The sequence below is a fragment of the Corylus avellana genome, chromosome 2 (assembly GCF_965113065.1).
Source record: "Corylus avellana chromosome 2, dhCorAvel1.hap1.2, whole genome shotgun sequence".
Taxonomy (NCBI): domain Eukaryota; kingdom Viridiplantae; phylum Streptophyta; class Magnoliopsida; order Fagales; family Betulaceae; genus Corylus; species Corylus avellana.
Window position 1 is genome coordinate 15,262,001 of NC_142491.1, and position 12,610 is coordinate 15,274,610.

A 12,610-nucleotide genomic window follows, 5' to 3' on the forward strand; every position below is an offset into this window, starting at 1 on the left:
ATTATTCACAAAACTGAGTGATTTCCAGGATCAACCCGGACATTAAAAGAAATAATCTGCACATAAAATTCTATACAATTGAGCATACCCCAAGATCACCCCATACATTCTAAGAAATAATCTGCATAGAAAATTCTTCGCAATTGAGTGCTTTCCAAGCTCACCCTGGACACTACAAAAGAAGTAATCTTTAAATTCATAATGGATACTGCAGAAGCTCAATGCCACGGGTATAAGGTTCCAATGAGGCTAAAAAATTTCAAACTGTAAATATATATATATATATTTGAGTCTTAAGGCTTGCTTTGGGTGAGGCTCTCCTTGCCTTCATCGTTACAATACTAATAAGAGAGTTGCTTGGCTCAGTCATCAGCATGCAATCACTTCACAAGTCAGATTTCCAGTGCACACTTGCAAAGACAATCAATTTCATACCGTAGTTAAATCTCAAACTTACACTAAAATTGGTGCACAAAAGTTATCACTACAGTAAATTTGAAATTATCATACGGAAATATCAATTTCTAGTAAAATTTGAAATTATTATACGGAAATATCAATTTCTAGTAAAATCTATAAGGAATTAATTACACTGAGCATAATTTTCATCCTGCTAGTTAGCACCTCAAGTTTAACTCATAGCCTTTGATAAGCAATGATACCATACTATTATGCAAAAAGTTCCTAGTTCCTAGCATGATTATAGCAATAATCAATGGTCCTAACCAAAGCATTCCTTCCACCTATATTCAAATGAAAGGCTGAAAAGCATTCCTTTCAAAAATATCAAGAACAATTACAGGGCTGGAACTCCCCTTCTCTCTGTTGATTAGCAGGAACTACATTGCAAGAGCTCTTCTCCTAGATTCAAGTGAACCACCTTTCTCTTCTCCTAGGTTGAAGGAGAGAGGATGTTTCTTTAGGAAGCCCCCTCCTAATCTCCTTTCCTCTATCTTTTATCTTCTCTATTTCTCCCTTCTCATGCTTTGACAGCAGAAATTGATTAGCATTATTTTTTTACATGTTTGACAGATTCCTCACCGTTTATTGCTCACTGACATAAGACAAGATAAAGAAACTCACTAAATACAAGTAATTTTCCAAATTTACCGATAAAAAGATGAAATGAATTAGTTAAACGAACTGAAAAGTTACAAGAAGAGACTGACAAGTAAACAAAGAGGCTTTACTAAGAACAAGATCAACGTTAGCAAGTATGAGTCATAGAAGTCATCAAACGCAGAATACCATACATAAGTGCCACTCATGCATTCAGAGGATCCCAAGAGAATGACCCACAGTGACTATAGGTGATTGGTAACAAAAGTAGTTGTAACTGGCAATAGCATCAAGACTCATACACTGGTGGCCAGTCTTTTCCTAACAAGGAATTTGTATGTCCATCCATATGACTACAAATGACTGCCTGAAATACCATCTTGAGACAGTAAGTCAGAGCTTTCTAGAAACATATCCATATTACTCTCACCGCTATGCCTATTCTGCTCTCTGGTTGGTCTGACCACAATAAATACGCTTAACAAACAACATATCTGCTACTAGAGCCAAAGTTGGTACTAGTTCTGTGCCTTCTAGAAAAATTGCCACAACAAACATATGAGAGATGAGAGATGAGAGTGAATAACTAAGGTCTAGATCATGACAGAGGAATTCATAGAGAAAACAGACCTGTTTCATTTGACAGCAGCATTATCGAGGGAGATTCAATTCGAACAGCAATTAGAATTTGGCAACCTCAAATTATTTGTGCTTCTTGCCACTAGATTGTTCTGCCCTTATAACAGCCCTCCAAAATGATGTCATACTCATTAAGAAGCAAATATTCTGCTCGAAACAAAAAGAAAAAAAAAAAAAAAATCTTGTGCTCATAGACTGAGAATAAATCCCTTTTTTTGTAGAACTTCACAGGCAATGTTGGAATTTAAGTCAATCATATTATGCTTCATAAGTCAGAGTCAGAGAAGAACAAAACCTCAAACACAACTTCTAAAAATCAATTAAAGAAATAAAGGGAGAGAAAAAATCAACAAGAAGGTGTAGATATTTTTCAGATAAGAAAAGATTGCCAACAGAAAATGAGATTGGACCAGAATGCAACCATTATTTCCAGTGTTAGATTATAACCAAGAAAAGAGCACAGGGAACAGGAACATGGCCTGTAATACTTTTTGGTGGCTGACCTTTGATTAATTTAACTTGCATCTAAATGTTTTTTTGATAAATAAGTAATTCATTGAAAAGCGCAAAGGGGTGTAACGCTAAATACACAGAATGTTTTTCTTTTGATAAATAAGTGAAAATATCATTGAAAAGCGCAGAGGGGCACAACCCTAATACACAGGAAGTATACAAAGACACACCCCTTTAAAGATAAAAAGAACATAATTCCACAAATTGATGCATAGTAGAAACTTGAGGAATGTTCAAAACTCTCGCCCAAAGGAAAAGCAAATTGAGAAACCTCTTGCTAAGCTCCGCCATCGGCAATTCCTTATCGTCGAAACCTCGAGCGTTCCTCTCCCTCCAAATAGTCCACATAAGACACAAAGGGGCCACTTTCCACACCTCGATCACCATTTTATTACCTCTTTGACCATTCCAGCAAGAAGGAGATCAATTACCCTACCATGCATAACCCACTTCACATCAAAAAGGGAAAAGAGAACACTCCAAAGAGCACAAGCCACATCACAATGGAGAAGGAGATGATTAATGGACTCACCACTCAACTTACGCATACTACACCAATCCACCACGATCAAACCTCTCTTATGAAGATTATCCAAAGTGAGAATCCTACCAAGGGTAGCCATTCACACAAAGAAGCCAACTCTGGGCAGGACTTTAACCTTCCAAATACTCTTCCACGGAAAAGAAGACCTCCCTACCTCGTGCCTCTCTGAAGAAGAAGAAAGCACACCGACCTCAAAAAGCTTTCTCTTGGAAGGAATCCACCAAATGCAGTCCAACCCACCCACCCCCCAACCACATGATGCCGAGTCTCATACAATTTGCCCAAAGAAAGCCACCTCCACTTCCCTATCCTGAGCCACTGGTAAAAAAGGAACATTCGAATGACCTTCCTCATTCAAAATCTCCATATTATCACTCACCCGAGCCTCTTTGTTTCTAGTAAAACGAAACAACTCAGGGAAAGAATCCTTCAAAGGTTGATCACCACACCAAATATCATGCAAAAACCTAATTTGGGAGCCATCACCAACTTCAAATCTGATGAACTTAGAAAAAGACTCCCACCCACTCCTAATATGCTTCCAAACCCCAACACCAAAAGACCTCACAACCTGTTTTGTACACCAACCTCCCTCCATGTTTCCGTATTTTACCTCAACGACCTTCCTCTAATAGGCTTCCCTCTCCGTAGCAAAACGCCATAACCATTTCCCCAATAAAGCTTGATTGAACCTGCGCAGATTTCTAATCCCCAAACCCCCAAACTGCAAAGGAGAGCAAACTAAGGACCATTTAACTAAGTGATATTTAGACTCCACGTTGGTACCACCCCATAAGAAATTCCTTGGAAGCTTTTCTAATTTATTTGACACACTCGAAGAATGGGGAAAAGAGATAGCAAATATGTTGGAAGACTAGAGAGAGTGCTTTTAATCAGCGTAAGCCTTCCCCCTTTTGATAATAGACCCCTTTTGCAACCGGCCAACCTCCTCTCCGTATTCTCTAGCATACCGTTCCAGATGGTAGAAGCCTTGTAAGGCACCCCCCAAAGGAAGACCCAAATACTTCATATGTAAGCCAACCACCCGACAACCAAAAATGCTAGCCAACAAATCAATATCCTGCACCTCCCCAACAGGAACAATTTCAGATTTTGAAAGATTAATCTTTAACCCTGAAGCAACTTCAAAACAGAGGAAAAGACAGCGTAAGTTGCGAAGTTGTTCCTCATCCGCATCACAGAAAATCAAAGTATCATCCGCAAACAATAAGTGCAAAACACTAAAACCAGGATTGTGCACAGGACCAACAGAATAACCTGCAACCAGCCCCCTAACTTCTGATTCCACCATCATTCTACTCAAAGCCTCCATGATAATGACAAATAACAAAGGAGAGAGAGGATCACCTTGACGAATCCCCCGCGTACTACTAAAAAAACCTGCTGGTTCTCCATTAACCAGAACTGAGTATCGAACTGTAGAGATACAAAAAGCAATCCAGTCTCTCCATTTCTCCCCAAAACCACATTTCCAAAGAAGGTGCAATAAAAAATCCTAATTCACATGATCATAAGCCTTCTCAAGGTCCAGCTTGCATAACAAACCAGGAATTCCGGAACGAAGACAGCTGTCAATGCATTTGTTCCCAATAAGGACAGAATACAAAATTTGCCTTCCTTTGACAAAAGCATTTTGAGACTTCGAGGTGATCTTAGCCAACACCATTTTCAATCTATTTGCTTAGACTTTAGCGATAAGTTTGCACACCACCCCCACAAGATTTATCGGACGAAAGTCCTTGAGATCCACAGCCCCCACTTTCTTAGGAATGAGAGCAATAAAAGAAGCGTCAAGGCTTTTCTGAAAACTTGCTTTGCTGTGAAACTCCCGAAAAACAGCCAAAAAGTCCTCTTTTATCACCCCCCAACAAGCCATAATGAAACCCATAGAGAAGCCATCCGGACCTGGAGACTTGTCGCCCTTCATATGCTTAACAACCTCAAACACCTCAATCTCCTCAAAATCCCTTTCCAGCCACCTACCATCCTCCTCATCAATGGAAAGCATAGGTAAACCCTCTGGAAATGGCCTCCAACCGCAGCTCTCAGTGAATAAATGAGAATAAAATTGGACCATATGCTCCTTGATCTCTACAGGATTAGAGGACAAAGAGCCATTGACCTTGAGGGATTCAATAGTACTGATTCTTTGGTTGGAGTTCTCCACCCTATGAAAGAACTTAGTATTCTTGTCCCCCTCTTTCAACCAAAGGGCACGAGATTTTTGTCTCCAACTAATTTCTTCACATAGAAGAAGTCTTTCCAGCTCCATGGACAGCAACATTTTCTTCCTATTTCACTCCTCATCCAAGCCCAGATCTTCCTCATAGCTATCCAGCTCCCTGATTTCTTCTAGAAGAGCCTCTTTCCACTTCCCAACATGCCCAAAGACTTCATTATTCCACCAGGATGTATATAAAGAAATGCCCCACTAAAGGCAAAAAGAGAAACATAAAGACAAAAAGTGAGTCCTAGTAGAAAACTGAGACACATTAAAAGCATCCGCCCAATGAAATGGAATCTGGATAAACAGCTTTTTGAGCTCATCCAAAGCCCTTTCTTGATCTTTAAAACATCTTGCATTCCGCTCTCTCCAAATAGTCCACATTAGACACAGTGGGGCTATTTGCCGCAACTCCTTTACTGAACTATTACCTCTTTGACCACGCCAACAAGCTAACAAATCTGCCACCCTTCCAACCATGACCCATGTGACATCAAAAAGAGTAAATAACACACTCCATAAAGCTCGTGCCACTTCACAGTGAAGGAGAAGATGGTTGATACACTTGCCACTCTGCTTACACATACAACAGCATTTCACCACAATGACTCCCCTCTTATGCAAGTTATCGAAAGTCGAAATCTTTCCAAGAGTCACTGCCCACATAAAGAAACTTACTCTTAATGGAATGCTAACTTTCCATTTACTCCTCCACGGGAAAGAGGAAACTACCACATTTGTCCCCGAAGAAGAAAGCATGCGAAAAAAAGACCTCACCTCAAAAATCTTTTGTTTGGAAGGAGTCAACCACATGCAATCCATCCTCCCTAGTTGACTACGGAAGGCATATAACTTTCCAAAAAAAGCCATCACCATCTCTACCTCTCAATCCTGGACCACTCGTAAGAAAGGAACATTCCACTATATAACACTATTGGACAGCAGCATATGATCTCTAATCCATGCCTCCTTATTACTTGCAATTTGAAATAACTCAAGGAAAGCTTCCTTCACAGACTGATCCCTGCACCAAATATCATGCCAAAAACTAATGTGGGAACCATCTACTCCATTTTTTTTTTGATAAGTAATGAGAATATTATTGAAAAAAGCGCAGAGGGGTGCAACCCTAATACAAAACATATATACAATAGAAACCTCTACGGAATATACAAAGAGCACATATTCAAGAACTCATCTAAATTCGGGACCACACTATGATGATGAGCCAGCACCCACAGGTGTAGCATAGAGATCATATTCTTCCTCATCCCATCCACCGAACCCTCCTTATCCTCAAACGTTCGAGCATTCCTCTCCCGCCAAACACACCACGTGAGACACAAAGGAACCATCCTCCAAATGACTTTAGAGATAACCCTACCCCCCACCTGATTCCAGCAAGACAACAAATCAATGAACCACTGTGGCATGACCCACTCTATACCGAACAAAGTAAAAACATAGTTCCATAACCGAGTAGCCACTTCACAATGAATCAGCAAATGATCTACAGACTCCCCATTCTTCTTACACATACAATACCATTCCACTACCACAATTCTCCGCTTTCGCAAATTGTCATGTGTCAGAATTTTACTGAGAGCCGCAGTCCACCCAAAAAATGCCACTCTTGAGGGCACTTTAGAGTGCCAAATACTCTTCCTTGGAAACCCCCCACAATCTGGAATGGACAAGGCCTTATAGAACGATTTCACCTCAAACGTACCCTTTTTAGAAAAGGACCATCGAATACGGTCCGCATTACCATAAGAAACCTTATAAGAGTACAGCAATTCCAAGAAAGATGAGACCCCATCCAGTTCCCAATCTTGGGCGGAGCGCACAAAAAGGACATTCCACTCCACCCTCCCATTCCTCCAACTAAAATTATCCTCCACACACGCGTCCTTGTACCTCGCCATACCAAACAAGGAAGGGAAAACATGCTTCAATGGTTGATCATCACCAAAAATATCATGCCAAAAACGAACTTTCAACCCCATCCCCACCTCAAACCGCACACCTTTTACAAAAGTATCCCAACCTCTTCTAATATTCTTCCACAAACCCACACCATAAGAACCCGACACCTCCTTCGAACACCACCCACCATCATGATCGTCATACTTGGCTTTTATTATTTTGTACCTAAGCGCCTCACGTTCTGTCGCAAATCTCCATAACCATTTTCCCAAAAGAGCCTGATTAAACTTATGTATATTCCGAATGCCAAGACCACCAGCCCACATGGGACGGCATATTTGGTTCCAATTAACAAGATGCAATTTTTGTCCATCTCCCATTCCTCCCCACAAGAAATCTCTTTGAAGTTTCTCAATCCTTTTGACCACACTCATAGGAACAAGAAACAATGATAAAAAATAAGTTGGGAGATTAGACAACGTACTCTTTATAAGAGTTAAGCGACCTCCCTATGATAGATACAATTTTTTCCATTCTGCCATACGACGCTCCATCTGTTCAAGTACACCATTCCACATAGATGTATCCTTGTGCTTCGCCCCTAGTGGCAAACCCAAATACTTCATAGGCAACGCCGCAACACTACACCCAATAGAGCTAGATTGAAATTGCGCAAGTTCCGAATTCCCAAACCACCTCCTTTCATAGGAAAGCAAATTTGAGACCATTTCACTAAGTGGAACTTAGGCTCCTCATTTAGATCACCCCCATAGGACATCTTGTTGTAGCTTCTCCACTCTGTTTGCCACACTCACTGGAATAGGGAATAGAGACAAAAAATACGTAGGAAGATTAGACAAAGTGCTTTTAATCAGTGTGATCATCCCACCCTTTGATAAATACAGTCTCTTCCAACCCACCAATTTTCTTCCCATCGTCTCAACAATACATTCCAAATGGTGATAGACTTATAAGCCGCACCCAGAGGAAGACCCAGATATTTCATAGGTAATCCTACCACCCTGCAACCAAAAATACTTGCCAGCCTATCAACATCCTCCATCTCACCAATTGCAACAATCTCAGACTTCGTCAAATTAATTTTTAACTCCGAGACAGCTTTAAAGCATAGAAAAAGACAGCGTAAATTTCAGAGTTGGTCCATGTTTGCCCCACAAAATATCAATGTATCATCAGCAAACAAAAAATGTGAGACACTGACTCCAGGATTATTTCTTGTTCCCATTGAAAATCCAACAAGGCCACTGTCTTCTATTGCCGCCATCATTCTACTCAGCACCTCCATAACAATAACAAATAGGAAAGAAAGCGGGTTCCCTTATCTAATACCCTAGGTACTACTAAAAAACATGAGGGTTCTGCATTAATCAAAACTAAATATCGGACTGTAGAAATACAAAAAACTATCCAATCTCTCAATTTCTCCCAAACCCACTTCGTTGCAATATGAATAGTAAAAAATCCCAATTCACATGATCATATGCCTTTTCTAGGTCCAACTTACATATCAAACCAGGTACCCCAAATCTGAGACGACAATCAATGCATTCATTAGCTATCAGGACTCAATCCAAAATCTGTCTCCCCATAATGTATGCATTTTGCAACTTCGATATGATCTCTAACACAGTTTTCAATCGATTCGCTAACACTTTAGAAATCAATTTGTACACAACAGCCACCAAACTTATGGATTGAAAGTCCTTTAGCTCCTCTGCCCCTGCTTTCTTAGGAATTAGCACTATAAATGTTGCATTCAGACTTTTTTGAAAACTCCCCTTGCTATGGAACTCTCGGAAACATCCATTATGTCTGCTTTAATCCCTCCCCATCATGTCTGGACAAAACCCATGGAAAAGCCATCAAGACCTGGTGACTTGTCTCTTTGTAACTCCTTAACTACCTCAAACACCTCACTCTCTTCAAAATCCCTTTCTAACCACCACAAGCCCTCCTCACTTCCAATAGACTGGAAGGATAAATCATCAGGTATAAGCCTCCAACTACAACTCTCAGGCTTGTGTATAGAATTAAACAATATGCGCCTTGATATCTGTGGCTTCCAAAGACAGAGAGTCATTTACAATCAAAGACTCAATGGCATTGTTCCTTCTATTTGAGTTTGCCACCCTATGAAATTTTTTTGTATTTTTATCCCCCTCCCTCAACCATAGAGCCCGAGATTTCTGACGCCAGCCGACTTCCTCACACAACAACAATCTCTCCAACTCTGTAGTCAACTCATCTTTGCTCCTCCTTTCCTCCTCATTCAACCCTTGACCTTCCCCAAGGATATCAACTACAACTCTCAGGCTTGTGTATAGAATTGAACAATATGCACCTTGATATCTGTGGCTTCCAAAGACAGAGTGTCATTTACAATCAAAGACTCAATGGCATTGTTCCTTCTATTTGAGTTTGCCACCCTATGAAATTTTTTTGTATTTTTATCCCCCTCCCTCAACCATAGAGCCCGAGATTTCTGACGCCAACTGACTTCCTCACACAACAACAGTCTTTCCAACTCTGTAGACAACTCATCTTTGCTCCTCCTTTTCTCCTCATTCAACCCTCGACCTTCCCCAAGGATATCAAGCTCCCTAATACCATCCAATAAAACCTTCTTCCTTTTCCCGACATTCCCAAAAATTTCATTATTCCATCATCGCAGGTCACCTATCAAAGCTTTCAATTTGCATGCCAACACATGGCTGGGACTCCCATGAACCTGATATGATTGCCACCAAATTTTCACCTGATCCACAAACCCCTCAAATTTCAACCACATCTTCTCAAACATGAAGTATCCTCCACTTCTATTTCTCACTCCACAATCAAGTAAAATAGGAAAACGATCAGACAATAGACAAGGAAGTCTCCTCTGAACCACATCAGGAAACTTCACTTCCCATCTAGGAGAGAACAAAAATCTGTCAATTCTAGACCAGCAATGGTTATTTGACCAAGTTTATTGCCCACCCACCAAAGGAATGTCCATCACCAAAGGAATGTCCATCAGGCCCTGATCAAAAATGAAACTGGAGAATTCCCCCATAGGAGAGGAATACTGAGTAACACCTACCCTTTTGCTCGGAAACCTAATGGCATTAAAGTCTCCTCCGATGCACCAAGGCATTTCCCACAAACTCATGATGCCTACCAATTCATTCCACAAGAATTGCCTATCATTATCATCATTAGGACTAGGCACGCCTGCGAATGCCTATTCAAAGTTATCACTAACACTTCAAAAAGAACATGCAATGATAAAATGCCCCACACAAACCTCCATCTTCTCCACAACCCTTCTATCCCACATAAGCAAAATGCCTCTGGAAGCTCCTTGTGACCCTAAATAACACCAATCCATATGTGTGCAACCCCACAAGCTCCTAACTAGCTCGCTAGCAACATGATGCAGTTTAGTTTCTTGTAAACACACAATATCTGCCTTCCACTCCCCTATGAGTCCCTTAATCTTCATCCTTTTTTCCTCCAAGTTCAGCCCCCTCACATTCCAAGATAGAATTTTAGGCTTCATTAAACAACTGAGACTTTCCCATTAACCTTGATGGCAGTCCCCTTCTTGCCATCATAATTTATAGAACAAGTGAGCCGTTGTAACTCTCTTTTGCCTTTGGATGTAATTTTTTACTGTGCCACTGAAGGACTAGGAGAATTCTTTCTATTATCTTCAATTGCTCTAAATAGATCCATTATTTGTTTTCTCATGCCTGTCGAATGACAAACCCACTATATGGCAAAAACCTTTCACTCTCTCCACCGCCCATTCGCACGCCTCTGCTTTATTCAATGTCGCACCCTCCGGCATGTCCCCTCAATGTGCGTCCAGCGGCTCTATCTCTAGCACTTCTTCATGACTAAGTTGCAGCATTTCCAATCCAGTATACTGCTTATCTCCAGCAGCTGAAGATGGGCTGCAATCACTCACATCATCAATGATGTGTAACTATTGATCTTCCAGTAACACTATTGGCACACTGTCCAAAGGTGTCCACTAGCACCTGGGATATTCCACCACTGGCCCCTTCAACTTCTCCTCCATACTCTCATTCCTTTTCTTCATCCCAGAATGACCCGCATCCCCAATTGCCGTCTCTGCCTTGTTATGGGTACAGAGCTCTAACCTGGTCATAACCTTGCTTCCTGCTGCAGCCTCCCTCGCGATGATTTTCTCACCCTGCTCGTTAACCAACTCTGAGTCTATCACAACCAGTGATGGCATCTCTTCCAACTCCGATTTTCCATCCTCCCCCTCTGCAAGTGGCAGAACTCCCTCACTGGGCGTCCGCTCTGTCCACTTGGCTTGTCAGTCATGTCTGGCTCCTCTGGGTTGACTGGGAAGCTATTCAGCGTTGACTCCTAGCTTCCGGCCACCAACTCTTGTCGCGGCAGAACATCCTCGCTAGAAGACAGCTTCTGCCCACTAGCCTTATCGGCCTTATTTGTTTCATCTGATGTGACTGGGTGGCTGGCTGGCGACATCTCCGGCCTTCCGAACACCATCTCGTGACACGGCATAGCCTCCTCACTAGGCAACCGCTGCTTCCCAAGGGCCTTATCGTCCTTTTCAGGTCCTCTTGAAGTGTCTGGGTTCGGAGTGGTCTCCTGCTCACTGTCCTGGACGTCAACGGCCGAGTCAGAAGCAGTACGGCCTGACTCACTGCTCCCAGTGTGTTTCACACGCCACCTGGGCTGTTTCCAACTTCTGCGAAAGTAAGTTTTCTTAAAAAATGGGTTGGGCTGCACACCAAAGGACCCATTAGTGAACTGCCCCACATGCGCCCTTGACTTTGCCCATGGGTTGAGCCGGTTATTGTTCTCTTGGCCCAACTTCTGACCAGCCCCCTGAGATACTCAGCCCACATCAATCTTCTCCAGACAACTGTTGATTTCCTTCATAAAGGCAATCAGCGTGTTAGGAATAGCGCTAACATTCCTTTCCATAATGAGGTGTGACAGTAATTCCTCATTAAATCCAGCGAGCTTGTCTTCCATTATTTCCTTAATTAACTTGGTCGCCCCCTCCCCGGCATCATGATTGCCAGCAAATTGATCACCTGCCAGCATGGTTTGTGCAGTAGCCTGCCCTGGAATCCTCCTCTCATCCCCTTGCATTTTGCCCACTGCCACCGCCACTGCCGCATATGATCCTTTGTTAAGGACTCCCTTTGGCGCCCCTCCGTTATATTCCCCGACGGATTCTCTACCAGCACCTTCTCCATCTATGGACCCTTGATCGGGCCACTTGCACGTTGTTTTTGATAATACTGTTTCAGACGCAGTATTTGCACGCGACACTCTCGCCAACCCTTCCTTTTGTCACCCTCCGGAATTATCTCGAAGCTTCTCCGTCCACTCCCTCCATATTCTGATAACTCCATGAAACTACCATATCAATTGTTTCTTCGCTGCATCACGAAAAAATATTACCGAATCGGAACATCCTCCAGGTCTCACGTGTCTTATCGCTTTGAGTCAGATAACCCGATGAAAGAAGTAACCAGAACAGTGTCGGCCAAGCCATAATCACCGACCGAGAAACACCTCTACTTTTTTCCGCCAATCTAACACCCCCTCTCACATCTGACCGGAAAACAATCGCCTCAGTCTCCACATAAAAGAAACCCAGGTACCCCATC

At 42.1% G+C, this 12,610-nt stretch overlaps 2 protein-coding genes across 2 annotated transcripts; both read right to left on the reverse strand.

Annotated features, from left to right (window-relative positions):
- Nucleotides 1–3,023: 3,023 nt before the first annotated feature.
- Nucleotides 3,024–4,442, reverse strand: LOC148587401 (uncharacterized). The gene is made up of 5 exons (XM_088512592.1): nt 4,322–4,442; nt 4,004–4,192; nt 3,727–3,889; nt 3,369–3,479; nt 3,024–3,252 (listed from the first exon to the last, which is right to left on the reverse strand). The coding sequence occupies exons 1-5, from the start codon at nt 4,440–4,442 to the stop codon at nt 3,024–3,026; spliced, it is 813 nt and encodes a 270-aa protein (XP_088368718.1).
- A 4,336-nt stretch (nt 4,443–8,778) lies between these two features.
- Nucleotides 8,779–10,779, reverse strand: LOC148587402 (uncharacterized). The gene is made up of 6 exons (XM_088512593.1): nt 10,716–10,779; nt 10,234–10,298; nt 9,931–10,170; nt 9,716–9,828; nt 9,289–9,574; nt 8,779–9,000 (listed from the first exon to the last, which is right to left on the reverse strand). Exons 1-6 carry the CDS (start codon nt 10,777–10,779, stop codon nt 8,779–8,781), a joined length of 990 nt encoding a protein of 329 aa, XP_088368719.1.
- Nucleotides 10,780–12,610: the final 1,831 nt, after the last annotated feature.